This window comes from Tetrahymena thermophila (assembly GCF_000189635.1).
Source record: "Tetrahymena thermophila SB210 genomic scaffold scf_8254077, whole genome shotgun sequence".
NCBI lineage: Eukaryota > Ciliophora > Oligohymenophorea > Hymenostomatida > Tetrahymenidae > Tetrahymena > Tetrahymena thermophila.
In genome coordinates, this window is record NW_002476044.1 from 55,370 (window position 1) to 77,455 (window position 22,086).

The 22,086-nt window shown below is 22.0% G+C and overlaps 4 protein-coding genes across 4 annotated transcripts; all 4 read left to right on the top strand. All coding sequences in view use genetic code 6, as the record gives it.

The window, feature by feature from the left end:
- Window positions 1-540: 540 nt before the first annotated feature.
- Window positions 541-3,007, top strand: TTHERM_01127470 (transporter/monovalent cation:proton antiporter-1 (CPA1) family protein; the record flags this gene model as incomplete). The annotated part of the gene is made up of 3 exons (XM_001026029.3): window positions 541-917; window positions 992-1,291; window positions 1,573-3,007. 3 exons carry the CDS (start codon window positions 541-543, stop codon window positions 3,005-3,007), a joined length of 2,112 nt encoding a protein of 703 aa, XP_001026029.2.
- A 2,447-nt stretch (window positions 3,008-5,454) lies between these two features.
- On the top strand, window positions 5,455-7,943 carry TTHERM_01127480 (transporter/monovalent cation:proton antiporter-1 (CPA1) family protein; the record flags this gene model as incomplete). The annotated part of the gene is made up of 3 exons (XM_001026030.2): window positions 5,455-5,831; window positions 5,926-6,225; window positions 6,509-7,943. The coding sequence occupies 3 exons, from the start codon at window positions 5,455-5,457 to the stop codon at window positions 7,941-7,943; spliced, it is 2,112 nt and encodes a 703-aa protein (XP_001026030.2).
- A 4,419-nt stretch (window positions 7,944-12,362) lies between these two features.
- On the top strand, window positions 12,363-15,576 carry TTHERM_01127500 (transmembrane protein, putative; the record flags this gene model as incomplete). Its single annotated transcript, XM_001026032.2, has 2 exons — window positions 12,363-15,321; window positions 15,548-15,576. 2 exons carry the CDS (start codon window positions 12,363-12,365, stop codon window positions 15,574-15,576), a joined length of 2,988 nt encoding a protein of 995 aa, XP_001026032.2.
- A 2,879-nt stretch (window positions 15,577-18,455) lies between these two features.
- TTHERM_01127510 (transporter/monovalent cation:proton antiporter-1 (CPA1) family protein) lies at window positions 18,456-20,953 on the top strand (the record flags this gene model as incomplete). The annotated part of the gene is made up of 3 exons (XM_001026033.2): window positions 18,456-18,832; window positions 18,916-19,215; window positions 19,519-20,953. 3 exons carry the CDS (start codon window positions 18,456-18,458, stop codon window positions 20,951-20,953), a joined length of 2,112 nt encoding a protein of 703 aa, XP_001026033.2.
- Between the last annotated feature and the right edge of the window lie 1,133 nt (window positions 20,954-22,086).

Here is a 22,086-nt window from a genome sequence, read left to right on the forward strand (position 1 = left end):
TCTGATATAAACTTAAATTAATTAGTAAAGAATCATTAGTGAAATTAACATTCAATAAATTTAAATGATTCTTCTATTTCAGTACTTATTAAATTTAATCTATTAAAATAGTAAATTTAACTAGATAAAACACAAAAGTAGGTAGGTTTCTTACTTAATTAACTAAAATTAAAACAGTTAACATTATTTAGCCAATTTGTTTGATTGGTTGAGGACTTTTAAAATAAAAGCTTCATTTAATTTATTATTCGGCGACATGTTTAATTTCAGCTGAATTCAAGAAAATTTCTATGCTATTAATTTAAATACCCATTTATCCCAGCTAGCTAGTAGATATTTTAGCATTTTATTTAAAAAAAAGGTAATTAATTAAATCTGATTTGCCTTACAATAAAATACAAGGAAAAAAATATCTCTTTTTTAAGAAATTTGATTGATTCAAAGGAATTTATCTATCTGAAAAAAATAAGTATAAACTCCTAAATTTAAATAAATTGATAAAAGCTAAAAAAGAACTTAGACATTTTTAAATATTTTCAAATGAGCGATCATTTTGGTATTGGAGCATTTCTTGTTGTTTTGATTATAATTATATAGTCAATTATAGGTAGCTACTTTTCTTCGAAAAATGTTAGATATTTTCATGAAACTGGAATAGCAATAGTACTTGGAATGTCCGTATCTATATTTGCTTATTATGTTTTAGATTACTAGGTAAAGCTAGAAAAACAAATGTTTGTTTATATTTTCCTTCCTGCTATTGTATTTGCTGAGGGTTATTCTTTGAAGAAGAAAATATTTTTTCATAATATGACATATATTTTGATTTATGGGTTCTTAGGAACCATTATTACTTTTAGTTTCCTAGTTGTTTCCATGAACTATCTTTGTGGCAGTGATTTCGTTAAAATTGAGAGGTATTTATTTAATATAAATTTAAGCTAGCCAATACTAACAAACAAATACATTAAAATTAATTATTAATTAATAGAGGAAATAAAGATATAATCAAGCATGCTATCGCAGGGACTCATTTATAGCTAAATACAAAAGAAATCGTCTTATTTAGTGCAGCGTTAAGCTCTAAAGATTCTTTCTTAGCCTCAACAATGGTCAATCATCATGCATTCCCTACTTTATTTCATATTATTTTTGGCGAAGGTATAATGAATGATGCTACTTCTTTGATTATGTTTGAAAGCTTTGAAACTCTAATAGAACACGAGTCAGATTTTACCTTTGATACTATTCCAGATGTTTTTATCATATTTATAATTAGTCTTTGTATAAGGTAAAAATAAATAAATGAGATTTTTTTCAGCTTTCTTACACTTTTATTTGAATTTACTCAAATAATTTAGAAAAATAATCAATTAATTTTAATGCTGTTAATTTTAGATAAAATTAAACTTATTTACTTAGTTCAAGTATGAATTAAATAAATATCACTAATAATTATTGATAAATTTTCCATCATAAAAAACTGTTTAAATAAATTTTGTTTCTAAATTTTAAAAGTAAATAACTCAACATAATCATTCAAATCAATTATTTTTTTTTCTAAAATAAAAGTATACTTTCTGGAGCAATTTTTGGAGTACTTTGCACACTAATTCTGAAACATTTAAGGTTTTTAAATTTGACTGTAATTCATGAGATTTTGATAATTTTTATGTGCAGTTATTCTGGTTATTGCATAATAGAATACTTGAATTTATCAGGTATTATTTCTTTACTTGTTAGTGGGTTTATTATAGGCTATTATGGATTCCATAATCTCTCAGATAAGGCAAAAATATGTGCAAATGTTACTTTTTAAACTATTTCTTGTGGAGCTGAAAATTTCTTATTCGCTTTTGTTGGTTTCACAACTTTTTCTTTCTATACAAATGCCTGGAGTTTTTCATTAATTGGTTGGATTGTACTCATATTACTAGTAAGCAGAATATTTTAAGTCTTCGTGATGAGTGCTATTTTCAGATTGTTTTACAGAAATAAACCATTTTTAATGGGGCTAAGAGAATAAGTTGTAATTTGCTTTACAGGCATCAGTAGAGGTATCCTTGGCTTTATCTTGATGGATCAAGTTGAATCTGAAGAATATTAAGATTTACTTAACAGCACAATGATAGGAGTGCTCATTACAACAACTTTACTTTTTGGCTTAATTAATCCAAAGCTCATAGATTGTGTGTTGCCTCCTCCAAAACATCAAGATAATGAAAATGAGAGTTAAATTATAAACAAACTTGAACACGAGCATGTAAACCCCAAATAAAATCATAAAGATATAGAAAATTAGAATATAATTGAAGGAAATAATTTAAATAAAATCCAATCAGGGAACAACGCTCCTAATGAAAATGAAAATGTTATAATAAGGAAAGTTTAGACTGAAAGAGTATACAAAAAAGCTGAAGCTAGTGAAAATAATTAACAAACAGACGAAAATTTATCAGATTAAGACTATTTTATAATAAAGAAACAAAAGATTTAGGCTTTATTAAATAATGTTTATGATGAAAAGCTTTTTGGTTCAAGAATTTAATTCAAATTTAGCAGATATAATGAAAAGTATTTCAAACCTTTTTTGATTAGAGATTACAAATCAAAATTAGACGAGTTCATTATATCCAATAGAATGTTAAGAGAAGATAGGATTTAGCTAACAAGGCCACTAGGTTAAAATAAGAATTCCTAATTTATAACAAATAGTTTATAAAAAATAAAGACTGTATTAAAATTTGCATAATCATAGAGATTAGCTGCAATCGAAAGCGTAAAAAAACCTTAAGTATTACAAGATTAAGAGCCTAAAAAAATAAATTTAAATGAAAAAGAACAAACCCAACCAAATTTGGAAATTATCAAATTAAAACCTCATCAAACTGAATCAAAATATAATGTAGATATTGAATAAATTAATTTTCAAAATTAAAATTCAAAGAAAAAAAATGAAAACCTGAATTTATAATAAGAAATATCAAATAAATAATAAAAAATTTGATGATTTCATAATCAAACTAAAAATTAATAAAAACTCTTCTCTCATATGCAAAAATATTTACTTAACTCAAATAATTAATTTCAAACTTATTAATAATTTTTTGTTTTGTATTTTGTTTTAACTTAATCAAAATAATTAATTAATTTATTTATTTATCATCTTCTTAAAAAAAAAAAAGAATTTTAGCATACATTTTCCTCACAGCGATTAGATTTGATTAATATTCTTTAAAACAGAACGTATTTTTCGATTACATGAAATACATTTAAATAAAAAATTTCTTAGGAAACATTATTATTTTTAGTTTCATGGTTGTTTTCCATGAACTATCTTAGTAACAAAATTTGATTCCAATTAAATTTTAAGTGTTTTTACATAAAAAATATTTTAAATAATAAAAGGAAATTAAGATTAAATGAATGGATCTACCTATTTTAGGTATTCATCTTAAATTCAAAACAAATCGTTTTGTTTAATTTTTAGCCATAAAAATTATTCCTCATTTGCCTCAATAATACTCAACTGTATAAGGATTTGCGCTTTTTTTTTACTAGATAAATGCTAATAAACTTATAAATTTATCAATTAATAGGAATAATTTATTTTCTTTCTTTCTACTCTCTATTTGCTTTTTAATTAATTTTTGTTATTAATTAAATTATTATATAGAAGAAATATAAACATCAATTAAGAGTGCTTAGTAAGAACTACAGATAAAAATTTAAGAGGTAATCTTTTTTAGTGCTTTTCCCAACATTAAAGTCACATTAATGGCAAATTATATGATTAACAATTAAATTTATTGAATTATTTTCAAGTAGCAAAGAACTTTTGATTTAGTAAAGGTTCATAGATATTTATTAAACAACATATTTGTTAACAGTTGAGTTTTCTAAATAAATTAATTCATTTTTCTAAATTTTTTGAATATTTCTATGCTGTTTAATTAATATGATTTAATTCTTTAAAAATACCAAAATTATCAAAATAGTATCTAGTTTAATTTAGTTTATAATAATTTTTAAATATGTTTAGTTTCCATACAATAATTGAAGCATAGACGAAAATCGTTTGGCTTATAAAATTATCTCTATCTCTATATATTAAATGAGTTCAAATTTCCAAATTTAAAAAATGTTATTGATTAATGTATAAATTATGCTAATAAGGATGGATATATTTCTTAATTTTATTTTAAAAATTATTTTTGCCTTATGCAAAATATATACATATTATCTAAATTCAAAAATTTAACTTTTATTCTATCCATTTTAAAGTAGAAGTTTTAGTAATAATTAATAAGCTTTTATAATATTTATATTTACTTAAAAATATAAATACAAAAAAAAAGAGGAAATAACTTCCAATTATAATAGTTTACGTTATTTCTTTATTTATGCAGAAAATTAATTTTAATTTCAGAGTGATGTGACAAAAAAATTATTTTATTAACTGTAATTTCTCATATTTATTTTATATCAAAAGTATTAAAAAACAAAATTTTAATTTTATCAAATCTGCAAAAATAATCAAAAATTAGATGGAGAGATTGATTACATTTAAGAGAAGTACTGGTAGTTAAATCTAAGAAGTAAATTATTCCATTTAACTTATTTAATGATTAATCTGGGTATCTATTTCATTTTAATTACTTTTTATTTATGTTTTAGATAAATTTAGATATGATTGAAATAATAGCTACTCTTCTACCTTTTTGATAAAATACTAAGTCTACAATTAAATTAATTAGTATGTAATCAATATTACTAATTCATTCGGCATTTGGGGTATTATTTAATTAATTTTCTTGTTTTAATTTTATAGTAAATGAATTTCATCACTCTCAAATTAAGTTTAATATATATATCATATTTTTAGGTAAATTTAATTAAATTTTTTGATAAAAAATCAACTACTTATTACATTCTGATATAAATTTAAATATATTATGATTAATTAATAGTGGGAATACCTTTCAATTAATTTCCACGCCTCTTCTATTTCAAAGCCAATCTATTTTAATAAATTTTTCAAGAAAAAACATAGAGAGAAGTTTTTATTCCATGTACAAAATTAAAATGTTTGTATTATCTCACAATTTTGTTTGATTGAAGACTTTTCAAATAATATTATGAGTTTAATTATATACTTCACCTACTTATTGAATGTAATTCAAATTCAACATATATATTATTATATTCTCAGTTTTCCAAAATTATAAATTTAGTAACTAATATGGGATTTGTGGCTAGTATAACATATTCGCATACTAAAATAGTTATATAAATAAATCATATTTACCATGCAATTGAATACAAAGAAGAAAGCATATCTTTAATCAGATAATAATTAATTTGATTACTTTAAAAGAATATCTAACTGAATAGGTTATAATCTATTTAAATTAATTAATTGAAAAAAGCTAAAAAAAATTAGAAATTTATAAAATGAATGATCATTTTGGTATCGGAGCCTTTTTGGTAGTTTTGATTATAATTATATAATCAATTATAGGTAGCTACTTTTCTTAGAAAAACTTTAGATATTTTCATGAAACAGGAATAGCAATAGTACTTGGAATGGCTGTATCTGTTTTTGCTTACTATGCATTAGATTATGAGGTCAAGCTAGAAAAAAAAATGTTTGTCTATATATTTCTTCCTGCGATTGTATTTGCTGAGGGTTATTCATTGAAAAAGAAAATATTTTTCCATAATATGACATATATCTTGATTTATGGGTTCTTAGGAACCATTATTACTTTTAGTTTCCTAGTTGTTTCCATGAATTATCTCTGTAACAACGACTTGATTAGAATTGAAAGGTATTTATTTATTTATTTATTTAATATAAATATAAGCTTAATCCTACTTGAAAATAAAAAATTATATTCTTATTTGTAATTAATTAATTAATAGAGGAAATAAAGACATAATTAATGATCCTATTGTAGGAACTGATCCATAGCTAAATACAAAAGAAATCATCTTGTTTAGTGCAGCATTAAGCTCTAAAGATTCTTTCTTAGCCTCAACAATGGTCAGTCACCATGCATACCCAACTTTGTTCCATGTTATTTTTGGTGAGGGTATAATGAACGATGCTACTTCTTTGATTCTATTTGAAAGCTTTGAAACTCTAATAGAACACGAGTCAAATTTTAGTTGGTCTACTATCCCAAATGTTTTGATTATATTTATAATCAGCCTTAGTTTAAGGTAAAAATTATATTTTTTAATACATTTTCTACTTTTATTCAAGCTTCCTCAAATAATTTAGAAAATTAAGCTAAATTTTTCGAATGATGCCAAATCAAAAAAAAGAATTTATAATTTTGGTTTAAATAATCGAACAAATATTATTAATTTTTATATTGATCATTCATCATACTAAAATTTAAAAATTTAAAAATTTTTGAATAAGTTTAGCTTCTAAATTAAAAATTATTAACTTAATGTAAATAAATACTCAAATTAATTTTTTTTATTTCTAAAATAAAAGCATATTTGCTGGAGTATTTTTTGGAGTACTTTGCACACTTCTTTTGAAATATTTAAGATTTTTAAATTAGACTGTTATACATGAAATTTTGATAATTTTTATGTGCAGTTATTCTGGCTATTGCATAATTGAATACGTCAAATTATCAGGTATTATTTCTTTGCTTGTTAGTGGATTTATTATAGGCTATTATGGATTCCATAATCTCTCAGATAAAGCTAAAATATGTGCAAACGTTACTTTTCAAACTATTTCTTGTGGAGCTGAAAATTTCTTATTCGCTTTCGTTGGTTTCACAACTTTTTCTTTCTATACAAATGCCTGGAGTTTTTCATTAATTGGCTGGATTGTACTCATATTACTAGTAAGCAGAATATTTTAAGTCTTCGTGATGAGTGCTATTTTCAGATTGTTTTACAGAAATAAACCATTTTTAATGGGGCTAAGAGAATAAATTGTAATCTGTTTTACAGGTATCAGTAGAGGTATTCTTGGCTTTATCTTGATGGATCAAGTTGAATCTGAAGAATATTAAGATTTACTTAACAGCACAATGATAGGAGTGCTCATTTCAACAACTTTACTTTTTGGTTTAATTAACCCGAAGCTCATTGATTGTGTATTGCCTCCTCCATAACATCATGATAGCGAAAATGAAAGTTAAAATAATAATAAACATGAACATGAACATAAAAATCCTAAACAAAATCAGAAAGATATTGAAAATTAAATTGTAATTGAAGTATATAAAATAACTAAAGCCTAGACTGAAAAATATTCTGCTAAAAAGCATGAAAATGTGTAAATTAGAAAAGTTTAGACTGAAAAAATAAACAAAAACACTGATACTAGCTAAAATAATTAAGAATCAGATGAAAACTTATCAGATACTGATTACTTTGTTATAAAGAAACAAAAGATTTAGGCTTTATTAAATGATGTTTATGATGAAAAGCTTTTTGGTTCAAAAATTTAATTCAAATTTAGCAGATTTAATGAAAAGTATTTAAAACCTTTTTTGATTAGAGAATACAAATCAAAATTAGATGAATTTATTATAGCCAATAGAATGTTAAGAGAAGATAGAATTTAGCTAACAAGACCATTAGGCTAAAATAAAAATTCTGAATTTATTACAAACAGTTTATAAAAGTTAAAGACTGTATTATAACTTGCTTAATCATAAAAATTAGCAGAAATTGAAAATCTTAAAAAATCTTAAATATTGTAAGATTAAGAACCTTAATAAATAAATTTTAATAAATAGGAATAACCCCAACCAATTTTAGAAATTATTAAATTAAAGCCTCACCAAACTGAATCAAAATATAATGTCGATATTGAATAAATTAATTTTCAATTTTAAAATTAAAAGAAAAAACCTTAAAGTATTAATTTATAATAAGAAATATAAAATAAATAATCAAAAGATTGAAGATTTTATTATAAAACTTAAAAGTTGACATAAATTATTCACTCTTATATTAAAAATTTTACTAACATTACTTAAGCAAGCAAGCAATATCTTGTTTTTTATATAATTTTATATAATTTAATTTTACTTTACTTACTAAAAAATTATTGATTAACTAACTAGTTATCTATTATTATTATAATAATCTTTTAATTATATAATTTTAATAATATTATAAGTTTAAACAATCAAACTATTGAATGTAATTTATCTTCTATAAAAGTATTTACTAAGTATTAATTTAATGTTATTTACTACAAACAGTATAATGTTTGAGATATATTTTAGTATAAATTGGTTGGATATTACTTATTTATTTTACTAGCATGCAGAATATTTTAAGTCTTTGTGATGAGTGCCATAGTATTTTTAGATTATTTTTTTTATCTAAAAACACCATTTTTAGTTAAATTAAGAGAATAAGTCGTAATATGCTTCACAGGTATGAGCAGAGGTATCTTTGGTTTTTATATTGATGGATTAAATAGAATCAAAAGAATACAAAAAACTACTAAAAAGTACTTACTATGATAGGGGTGGTACTCATTATAACAACGTTGCTATTTGGTTTAATTAATCCAAAGCTTATTGATTGTGTGTTACCTCCTCCGAAGTATCATGAAAATTAGAGTCATAATGATCATGAATATAATATAAACACACGCTAGAATCTAATTCAAAGTAAGAGACTAAAAATAAAAATGAAAATTAATAAAAAATAGAAGTTTATAAATTAAGTAGAGCTTAGGCTGAAAAACCTATCTATACTAATAAAATGTGAAGATATTTAGATGCACAAGATCTAGACTGAAAAAGTAAACATAGAAACAAAAGATAGCGATAACAATCTATAAATAAAAGAAAATTTATCAGATACAGATTAATTCGTATTAAAAAAATAAAAGATAGAAATTTTGTTAAACAAACAATTAATATGATGAAAAGTTAGTTAAATCTAAAATATACGTCAATTTTAGCAGAATTAACGATAAATATAAAACCTTTATTGATTGGAGATTATAAATCTAAATTTTTTGAATTGATTATATTTAATAGAATACTTAAAGAAGATAGAATTTAGTTAGTTAGTTAGTTAGTTAGTTAGTTAGTTAGTTAGTTAGTTAGTTAGTTAGTTAGTTAGTTAGTTAGTTAGTTAGTTAGTTAGTTAGTTAGTTAGATAGATAGATAGACTAACCTATGGGTTAGAATAAAAACTAATTATTTATATAAAATAGTTTAAAAAAGCTAAAACAGTAATAAAAATGGCTTAATCATAAAGACATGTAACCGAAAGCAAAAGAAACTCTTAAATTAAGTAAGAACAAAAACCTGAACTATTAAATTTAAAAGATAAAGAATAGCTGTGCATAGATATTAAAGTTATTTAGCAGTGATCAATACTGAACATAAATAAAATAGTGATGTAGGATAACAGTGCCTGCATACTTAATATTAAAATGATGAAATAGAATTTAAATTTATAATAAGAAATATATAATAAATAATTCAAAAAGAAAGAAATATTTTTAAATAAATAAATAAATACCATATCTATTCTAATTAAGCAGACAAAATTAAATCTTATTTTTTAAAAATTTTGTCTTTTAAAATGTTAGATAATTTATTTAAATTTTTTATATTAATTTAACAAATTGAAAGTGTTAAGCTATTTATTATTTAAGGATAATTAAAAATAAATTTTTTCTCTAAAACATTTTTTAAAACTAAATAAATAAGTAATTGAATATCTATCTTTTAGCTTTATAATGTTTTAAAATTTTTAAATTACAAAAGTATTAGAATCAATCAAAATATTATAAATTTAAATTTGTGGATTCGCCTTAGAACCAATATAATTTGAAAATAAATTTGAGTAATTAATAATTGAATTTAAAAAAAAATGTTTGTCCAGATTTATTCTTTTAACTTTTTAATTGCATGGATTGATAAATTTTCTTGTAAGTCATTATTTATTTATTAATTTACTTACTTATTTATATGTGTAAAAGTGTTTAAATAATAATAACTCGCTTTCCATAAAATTAATTAAAATATGATACAATCAATCTAAATTATCATATGAAAAGAAAAGCCCACACAAGTTTAGATATATCTTTCTTAATGTTTTTGAAACTTTTTTATAAATAAGGTTTTTAATTGTTTTATATATTTGCTTTGATTAAACTTGAAATATTTTCATGCTATTTTTAAAGCATAAATATTAAAATTTTGGATGACGATTTTAGATATATTGTTATTGTTTAGAAATTAAGATTCATTAAATTGCTTTAAAAAAAGTTTTTTTGGTCTTGAAAATTTATCAGTCCTCAAAATGATTATTAATTAATTCGTTCTTTTCAAGTTTTTTTGTAATTTATTTTATAAATAAATCAAGGAATGATTAAATATTGATTAGTATGTGATTTACCTATTTAGATATAACCAAATAAATAGATCCTTGAATAATTTATGCATAAAATACACTTATTTGTATAATCTTAATTTTATTAGTAATTAAATGAATGATACTAATTTAAAATACAGTAATCAAAAAAACAACAAAGTATTTAATTAAAGCACTAATAATCTTGATTGATATATTGATCCATAGGTAGAAATGAAATTAAAAAGGGGAATTTTACCTATAATTGGCTATTTTTCAAGAAAATTCTATACTCTAAATTATCATCAGATTATTAGAGGATATGAAAGAGGTTAGTTTTTTAGTTTATTTTTGCTTTTAGGTAAAGGAATCCTCTTTCTTTTGCTTGGGATCTACAATTCAGATTATGTTAATATATCAAAAGTTGATAAAAATTTTTTAATTTTAGACAACAAAGATTACTTAAATTAGTGGTAAACATATACCTATGCAGATTTTATTTAGTAATTAAGCTTAGCGTTGAATTTAATTCTAATTATTTATTTGGTTAGCTGTTATTTTGGCTTCATTGCGTTTGGTTATAAATTATTGATCAAGCCTGCTGTAAAAAGATCCTTTCCACAAAATAGCAGCATTGATATAGATGAAGATGAATTCATTACAAATCTAAATAAGAAAATGGAGCTAAAAATCTATGAAATAATGAGCATTTACATTTCAATATATTAGTTTTTATTTTCAACAGCAATCCTATATTATAGCTTGGTTCAGATAAAGCATCCACTAGCACCGATCAATCTTTTAATAACATTAATTTCTGGTAATTATTGAATCATTAATTTCAACAACTAAATTAAATACAATTTTATTTATTTTTATTTTTTATTATGACTACTGTGCTTAAAAAGTAGAATATGATATTTGCTTATTTAGTATTATATAATAATACCAATTTTTTTTAAAAATTTCTAAATTTATCCTAAAGATATCTCCAAATATAGCTAAAAAGTTATTATGTTTATTTATTTTAAATTTAATAATATGAATTTATTTTTTTACCTCTTTTTTAACTAATTTTTAAGATAATTTATGTATGCAAATTCTTTACACTATTTATTACTTAGTTACTTTGCTAATTTTATATAATTTTAAATTTAGGTACAATGATAATAGATTCTGACTTTGATTATTCTATTAACCCAGATGATTGCATGAATAAGCCTTATAATCCATATAATGTTATTGTTTATTATCTTGATTTTTTGATTATGCTTTTAATTATAGCTACAAGTTTTAAATTAGATACTTTGCTTTTGGGAATTTATTTTCTAATAAATGGATGGTTTTCTTTCCATATTTGCACTTTTTACAAGCTAGAAAGTAGATTCTGGAATACTTTCACTTATTTATATTGTGGTGCACTTTGCTTAACATTTTACATTTCTTTTCAAGTCTCCCATTCTTCTAGTGTGCCTTCTTTGATGTTAGTTATATATGTGCCTATTTTTTATAAGATGACTCAATATTTCTGTAATATATAAGAAAAAACTCACAATAATCTCCTAAAAAGTATTTTCGAAGAAAATAACAATATTAATATGAGTAGTATAGATAAAATTATTAGGCTATAAATAATAAAACATCTACAAAATTAGAAAGTTGATGATCCAGAAAAAATAAGTATTTATAGCTTTATTATAAAAAAAAAATAGCAATTTCAAATCGAACAAACAAATTAGTTATAAACCTCAACTAATTGTTCACTATCCTTATAAATACTGATAAAAGAAATAGAAAGTGGATAAAATGAAAATTAAAGTGTTTTGTAGTTTTTCAAAGAATAAATAAAATTAATTTCAAATAAAAAGAGTGAATAAAATAATAGAATAATCTTTTTGGTGTATCTACTTGAGGTTATGAAATGCTACAATGCCTATTTTCTTGAGTTTTAACAAATAAGAAAGGAAAATTTAGATCTGAAATAGGAATAAATAATAATGACAGCTCATATTAACTTCTTAAAAAACAGATAAATCATATAATAAACATTAAAAATAGAAAATACTTTTGATTAGTAATTTTACAACGTGCTTAATTACGAAGAAAAAATACAAAAAACCTTCTAAATGATGGACTAAGCAGTCCACTAAAAAGTAGAATTTATTTCTCTTTTAAAAAATAAATAGATTGAAGTTTTAAATTTAGTAAAAAAAGCTACTGAATTAAGAAAAATTTAGTTAAAAGTTAGAAATAGCATAAATGAGTTATCAATTATTAATAGCTCAAATAAAGATTTAGTTTCTTTGTAGATCTGCTACTTAGAAACTCTTTCCTTTCAAGAAAAAGATTTAATTATTGATCTTGATCTATCATATTTAAATGATATTCACCTTTCTTAAATTGATACTTAGTTAATAAGATAAAAACTTAAAATAAGACAAGTCTATGCTCAACATTTCTAAAATAATCAGATGGATGATTCCTACTAGGATTTTAATCTTTTTAGCAAACATTCATGTGTTATTTATGCATAAGTAGAAGAAAATTATAATTTATCTATCAAGAAAGTATCTTCTTCCTTTTTATAATTGTTTGGAATCACTTAATAAGATGCCTAAGATAAAAGGATAGAGATTTTAATGCCTCCAAATGCACAGTTGATTAATAAGCATAGATAATATATTGTAAGCTATTTTTAAAATTAAAATAACAAAATATGCTATTTGAAAGAAAAAAATCTATTTGGCTACTAACAGAAAGGTTTTATATTTCCCATTAAGGTTGATGTCCGTCTCAATTACAGTAACGGGCTGAGTCAGTTAGGACTTACGGCTTATATCTAGCGCATTTATGACGAAAATGATTATATTTTGTTCCAATCTGATTTTTTAAACGTGATTGGTGCAACTTAAAATATTTTGAAGAACGTCTTCTTAAAAAATAATATAGAAATATAGAAATAATCAGATTTAGGTTAATTCTTTCCATTTTTATACAAATTAATGCAAGATAACAAAGCTAAACTCTTAGTATAATAAAAGGAAGTTTTAGATATCTAAGATTCTGATACTTAAAATGTTAATTCTTTGAAAGAATTATTAATTCAAAACAGTATTAATTAAAAATATACTAAAATCATAGATGAGCATAATTTTGAAAAGTTCAAACTACAAAATGAAGAATATATGCTTATCATTTAAAATTTTCAATCTTCTAATCGAGTTAAAAATTAAGTTAAACTTTAAAATACATCCTTTTTTTTAGTGGAAATAAGTATTAATGATTGCGAATATAAGGATATTGATAACTTGCACTATATGAAAATATCTAAAATTAAACCTATTCAACCAGAATTGAATTTATCTATTATTCTAAAGTATCTTAAGGAGTATTAAGAGTTTTATTCTTTAGTTTTTACAAAACAGACTTTGGAAACTTTGTAGGCAGAATTAGAATCTAAACACTTATAAGTTGGTTCTTTAGATATAAGCAATTTTAATTTTCACTCGAACAAGCAAAATAATTTTCAAAGCTAATTTAATTAAATTCAAACTACTTAAAAATTTTTGGTAGAAAATAGATTTTCAGAAAATAAAAGCTAAGATTTGGATGATTTGAATTAAAACAATACATTATCTCCAAGAAAATCCTAAAAATTTAGGATTAATAAAATGAATAATCAATCTTTTGATAAAATTTAAGAAGAAAACTCTTAACAACAAGCAACTCTAAGTGAATAGTAATGCCAAATATATCCTTAAAATAAATAAAATAATGCTTAGATACAAGTAGATATTCCTGACTAAGATAATACCTATTATCATTCGCCAAGAGATGCTTTTAGTTAAAATTTTAGAAATTAGTAAGATGATATTTCATAATAGTAAATAAGAGATATCTAATATGAAAATGAAGAAATAAAATATGCTATTCCTTTAACTTCTAATAGAAAAGAGACAAATAGAGAACTTTTAAGTGAAGTTTATTTCAATAGTTAATCGAATATAAACTCCTTAAAATAAATTTTTGATGTAAATCAATAATTTTAAAATGTAAAACCAAGTACCTTAAATAATAATGATATAAGTGAAAAATAATTGTAGCAGCTAAAAAGTACTTAAGAGATTACCTCTTTAAAGGTGATAGAAAATCCTCATTCAATCACTTTGTAGCAGAGGTTTTATCAAGATTAAGATATCTTATCTTAGAATTTACAAAACATAAATGAAACTAAATTAGCAACTCAAAAGTATTCATTGAAGAAAGAAAAAAAAAGAAAAAAATTAAGGGAAGACCAATTAGAAAACAATTCATCTTCTGTTTCAAGGGAATCTACTTCCTCTACTAAAAAAATAATAATTAAAACAATTAAATAATAAACCAGCTTATCTGCTATTAAGGTTGTTATCTTATTCGGTTTTTTGACGTACTTAGCACTGAGTATTATTACAATTTAACAATATTTTAATTTCATAGATTCTGTTGATTCTATGAATTAAAATCAGAATTCTCAAAATTGGCCTTACGAAGTGTAAAATGTAATTAATAGGTCTCTAAGAAATTATAATATTATCCATTCAGAAAGATAGAATAATTTTAATTTTGTTTCTAAGGAAGATCAAAATAGCTTTGATGCTTAATTAATCAACTAATTGCAATAAAGTTAAAAATAATTTATGTACTTAATATAAACTATGGATTTTAGTCTAAGTGGCAAAATGCTTTACAATAGAATCAGCAATTTTAATTCTTCCTTTTATATAAACTAGATTTACAATTCAAGTAACCTTTCAAATACTTCTTCAAAAAGAACAACTTATAGTTTCGAAGAAAAAAACTCATCCTTGCTATACTCCATAATTTTCGTCAATTATAACATTTATTAATAATCAATTAATCCTACTGGAAAGCTTTAACAGATTTGCATTCTTCAAAACCTTTAAAATATCATGTTAGGTATCTAAGACACATAAAACTACTTTAAAAATTATCAAAGTTACTAAGTTAAATAGATTTAAGATTCTTTATCTCTTTAAATCGGAGTGATTTTGGCTATATCTGCTATATGTTTGTTAAGTAGTCTTCCTCTATATTCTTACATTTAAAAGAGAAAAGATAAAATAATTCAACTCTTCTGCACTTTTCCGGTCAGTCAACTATAAAACATTATTATTAAAATAAGGTAATCATATTACTAAAATAAAGTAATGAATCCTCATATAAAAAATATACCAATAGAAATTCAAATGTTAAATTATAAATCATAGTAAGAATCTTAAAATCATAAAAGATAAACCTTAAGTTAAATAACAAAATTACCACATTTTAGCTACTCTCTTTTGATAGCTATTTTTATCTCTTATATTTTATTATCTTTCTATCCTATTTTCAACCGAATCTTCGTCTAAAAATATCTTGATAATTTGGACAATAATCTGATGATGCTTGGTAAATTTTTAAAAATCAAAAATAAGTTTTTAACTTTTCTCAAATTTATTATTACTCTCTTTAAAGCAAATAAAGACATGTTATATATATAAATTTGAAAAGTGTTTTTAATATTTTAAGATGAAATAATTGATTTAATTTTTAAAAAAAAGAATATTTAAATGTAGCTAGATCTTATATTTCATATAGTTCTGGGATCATTTCCTTTGGATTTGATATGAAGGTTTTCCCAAAATCAAAGATAGCATAATTAAGTTATTACATTCCTTAAATTTAATTTGTTATGAGCTAAACAGATAGCCTTCTGACAAATCTAACAATTGTTTCTAATTAATTTAATCTTAATGGAAGGTAAAATAAATAATATTTAATAAATTTAAATATTAAATAAAATAAATAATAAAAAATTAGATATAAAAAGTAATAATTTGACAATTTCTTTTTTCCTTTGTTTGAAGATGACATGTGTGCTTTGATATCAAATAATCCTTAATATACTCAGAATTCTACTGTATTCAAACCAGAATTATGTAAAACTATTTACAATGGTTTTCTCTAAAAAGGTTTAAAGTTATCCATAAAGTAGTTTAGCTAAAAACTTTAAGAGCTTTATGCAATAATATAAATTAAAGATGAAAAAATGTTAGCTACTGCTACTTAAGAAATATTTAAAACATTCAATATAGAGGATTATTCTAATTTAATAGATTATCTTGATGAAATTGTTAAAATAATGAATTTCTTTCTATTAAAAAACTGTAGTGAATACTATCAGTATCTAAAAGAAGTACAGCTAATTCTTATTATTTACTAGCTCATACTAATAGCCTTTATATTTGGCTTTTGTTGGTATGCATTTAGTAGTGTATTAGCTTAACAAATCACAAAAACTAAGCATCATTTATAGGTTATAAATGTTTATCATTTGCTAGAAAATAACTTTGTTTTGACTTTTGTTAAAAACAATGTAAAACTATGAATTTCTATTCTTAAAATTAAATTCATGAAATCTATCAAAATAATCTATTTAAATTAATAAAAATATGTATTTATATAAATATAAATTTAAAAATTCTGCAAAAAATTAAAATTTTAGTAAAGATTTTTATAAATTGATATTCTATCTGTTTTTAATACAAAAGACTACATATATATTTACATTTAAAAAAATACTTTAAGATTAATATTAAAATATGTGAATCAAAAAGAAGAATCAATTAATAAATTTACAATATCATCTAGTAAAGTTTCATTAAGTCATCAGAAAATGATATCTACTTAAGTTTATCAATTTTTAAAAGAGAAATTAAAAAATTAAACAAAGCCTACTGATTTTTTTTGATATTTTTATAATTAAAAATTAATATCTTTGATATTTGGCTTATCAACCTGGCTTATTTTACAAATATTAACATATTTCTTTAAAATGAATATTAAAAATATGTCTATAGATTTTAAGAAGAGATAAGCCTAAAATTTATATTCTATTTAAAATATAGCATTTCCAGTTTTCAAATGTTGTAGAAACAAGAAAAGCAAAGAATTTAACTAGCTAATTGATTTATTTTAAAGTAGATTAAATTAAAAAAATAATTTTATTATTTGTCAAAAAAGCCTTATTTTATGATTTTTTAGTTTTTAATTTATAATTTCAAATATTAAATTGGAATTTTATAATATATTTGTATGTATTTTAAAATGTTTAATTATATACCGTAAAACCCCGTTAAGGGAAACGAACATGTTGCGAGGTAAGAGGTAAGAGTCTTAAAATTAAAAATATTTATAAGGGTGATCTTATTATAGGGGGGCGATCTTAATATGGAGAGTATACAGTACTTAAGTCTAAGAAGTAAAAAATTTATTTGCTTTAACTTATTTAAAGATTAATTATGTATGTATCTATTTCATTTAATTATTTTTTATTTATGCGTTAGAAAAATTTTGATAGTGTATAATAAATAGCTACTTTTCTAGCTTTAATAAAGTTGTAAGTCTACAATTAAATTAATGAATGATTAATTGAATTTCATAACTCTCGAAGTTAATTTAATAAATCATATTTTAAGATAAATTTAATTAGATATACTGATAAATAATCAACCACATATCGCATTCAGATATAAATTAAAAATTTTTAAGAATAATTTTGTGGTTAATTTTTATCAATTTGTATGATTCTTCTACTTCAAAGTGAATCTATTAAAATAATAAATTTATGAAGACAAAACAAAGAGATAAGTTTTTATTCAATAAACAAAAATTAAAATGATTGAATTACTTACTTCGCAATTTGTTTGATTTAAGACTTTTTAAATAAAAATTAAAAGTTAAATTATTATTCACCTACCTATTAAATCAAACTTGACATATTTATTACAATAAGCTCAGTTTTTCAATATTATAAATTTAAAAAGCCATTTGTGGCTAGTATAACTCCTTGGTTTTCATAAATAAAAATATAATTTATTCAGATCTACCTACTTACAATTTAATAAAAAGAAGAAAGCAAGCATCTCTTTAATCAGAAAATTCTTAATTTGATTACTTTAAAACAATATCTAAATGAACAGATAAATATAAACTTTTTAAATTACTAAATTAATTAACAAAAGCTAAAAAATAAAAAAGAAGTTTATAAAATGAATGATCATTTCGGTATCGGAGCCTTTTTGGTTGTTTTGATTATAATTATATAGTCAATTATAGGTAGTTATTTTTCTTAGAAAAATTTTAGATATTTCCATGAAATTGGAATAGCAATAGTGCTTGGAATGATAGTATCGGCCTTTGCTTATTATGCATTAGATTATTAGGTCAAGCTAGAAAAAAAAATGTTTATTTATGTTTTTCTTCCTGCAATTGTATTTGCTGAGGGTTATTCTTTGAAAAAGAAAATATTTTTCCATAATATGACATATATCTTAATTTATGGATTCTTAGGGACCATTATTACTTTTATTTTCCTAGTTGTTTCCATAAATTATCTCTCTAACAACGACTTAATTACAATTGAAAGGTATTTATATATATATTTTAGATTTAAATTTAATCCATATCAAAAAGTAAATAAACTAATTCTTATTTATAATTAATTAATAGAAGAAATAGAGATATACTTAATGGTCCTCTTGCAGGGACTGATCTATATCTAAATACAAAAGAAATCATCTTGTTTAGTGCAGCACTGAGTTCCAAAGATTCTTTCTTAGCATCAACAATGGTCAGTCATCATGCGTTCCCAACTTTGTTTCATGTTATTTTTGGTGAAGGTATAATGAACGATGCTACTTCTTTGATTCTATTTGATAGTTTTGAAACTCTAATTGAAGATGAGTCCAATTTTAATTGGAAAACTATTCCAAGCGTTTTCAAAGTATTTATAATCAGCCTTAGTTTAAGGTAAAAATTTAATTTCTTGAATTTTCTTAGATTTATAAACAAGCTTCTTCAAATAATTTATTAATAAAGTAAATAATTAAGTAAGTAATTAAGTAAGCAATATACTTTTTAATTGTGCCAAATTAAAAAAAAATTATATTTTTAGTTTAAATAATCAAACAACTATTTATTTTTCATTCTAATATTGATCATCCATCACATTAAATTAAAAAATAAAAATTGTATAAATAATTTTAGCTTCTAAATTTAAAAAAGAACTCAATATAAATAGTCTAATTAATTATTTTATTTGTAAAATAAAAGTGTAGTTTCTGGGATGTTTTTTGGGATACTTGGCACGCTTCTTTTGAAATATTTAAGATTTCTAAATTAAACAGTTATACATGAAATCTTGATAATTTTTATGTGCAGCTATTCTGGTTATTGCATAATTGAATACTTCAATTTATCAGGTATTATTTCTTTACTTGTTAGTGGGTTTATCATTGGCTATTATGGATTCCATAATCTCTCAGATAAGGCAAAAATATGTGCAAATGTTACCTTTCAAACTATTTCTTGTGGTGCTGAAAATTTTTTGTTCGCTTTTGTTGGTTTCACAACTTTTTCATTCTATAGAAACGCATGGAGCTTTTCATTAATTGGTTGGATTGTACTTATTTTAATAGTAAGCAGAATTTTTTAAGTCTTTGTGATGAGCGCGATTTTCAGTTTGTTTTACAGAAAAAAACCATTTTTAATGAAATTTAGAGAACAAGTAGTAATTTGCTTTACAGGTATCAGTAGAGGTATCCTTGGCTTTATCTTGATGGAAGAAATTGAATCTGAAGGGTTTTAAGATTTACTTAATAGCACAATGATAGGAGTGCTCATTACCACAACTTTGCTTTTTGGTTTAATTAATCCAAAGCTCATCGATTGTGTGTTACCTCCTCCAAAACACAATGATCATGAAAATGAAAGTTAAGCTAGTAATAAGCACGAGAATGAAAATAAAAATCCTAAATAAAATCACAAAGATATAGAAAATTAAAATGTAACTCAAGTTCGTACATAAAATAAGGCCTAAACTGAGATAATATCTCCTTAAAAATTCGAAAATGTGTAAATTAGGAAAATTTAGACTTAATAAATAAACAAAAACACTGAATCTAGTGAAAATAATTAACAAACAGAAGAAAATTTATCAGATAAAGATTACTTTGTAGTAAAGAAACAAAAGATAGAGGCGTTATTAGTTGATGTTTATGATGAAAAGCTATTTGGATCAAAAATTTAGTTTAAATTTAGCAGATTTAATGAAAAGTATTTGAAGCCTTTCTTAGTCAGAGATTATTAATCTAAATTAGATGAGTTCATCATAGCTAATAGAATGTTAAGAGAAGATAGAATTTAGCTAACAAGGCCACTAGGCTAAAATAAAAATTCCTAATTCATTACAAAAAGTTTATAAAAGATAAAGACTGTTTTATAACTTGCACAATCATAGAAATTAGTATAAGTCGAAAACATAAAAAAATCTTAAATATTGTAAGATTAAGAACCTTAAAAAATGAATTTAAATAACTAAGAATAGCCCCAACCAACTTAAGAAACAATGAAATTAAAGCCTCATCAAACTGAATAAAAAAATAATGTCGATATTGAATAAATTAATTTTCAAAATTAAAATTTAAAGAGAAAATCTGAAAGTATCAATTTATAATAAGAAATATAAAACAAATAATCAAAGGATTGAAGATTTATTTTATTATAAAAATAAAAAATAAATAAAAATATTTCTCTCAATTATCAAAATTTATTTTTACTAACATTACTAAAATCATTTTTTTATTGTTTTTTTTTTTTTGGCTTAAGTGTATATTTTATTGTTTTACTTAAAAAAAATAATTATTATTTTTAGTTAAATAAACTTTTGATAAATTAATTTTCAAAACGAAATAAATAAATACTTTTAATAGTGTTAAAAGATAGCTAATCAATAATAAGTCTTTTATAAAAGTGATTATTTAATTAATTCAAAAAATTTTTCAAAAAATATTTGATAATAATCTTTTTTTAAATAGGCGTTTTATTCTGAATAATTATTCTACCACCATTTCCCTTAATATCAAAAATATTACTTTTCAAAGCAGCAAAATAAGATTATTTTTTTATGTGTATGAATTTTCTTTTAATTTTTTTTACTAACAAATTATTTATGATATTTTATAAAAAAATATTATCAAATTAATTATTTTAATAATTTTTGGAATTGAGATTTAAAGTAGTAATTAATTTTAGTTTTTAGCGAAAATTAAAATTATAAGACTTTAATCAATTAAGAAAGGATGCAATCAGTATATGGAGTAATTAATGCTTTGGATTCTGACTATAACATAATAAAATTAATTTGCAGATAAAATATTTTCTATTTTATAATTTAAGTATACAGTATAAAAGCAATTAATAATATTTCTATGATAATATACCATACTACCTCAAATTTTGTAAGGTTTTTTAGTGAAAGAAATAGATAGAATTTTATATTATTCAATCAATTATTTTTATTTAATACATTTTAATAGTATTTTATTAAATACCCTCTCAAAGTGAAAATAAATATTTTTAAAATAATATTAATTAATTGTAAATAAATTAATAAATTTTTTTTTTGAAAGTGGTTATTGATTATTACAAATAATTAAAAAATATGAGATAATGGTTTTTTTTTTAAATATATTTTCATTCACTCATATTCTAAATAATTAATCTACCACTAAATTTAACTTTAATTAATATTTGATCTAAAATTTAAGCATGCTACAAAAAGTTTAACATAAAAAAAATAATTTTATATCTTTTAACTATAATAAATATTAATAAGGCTAA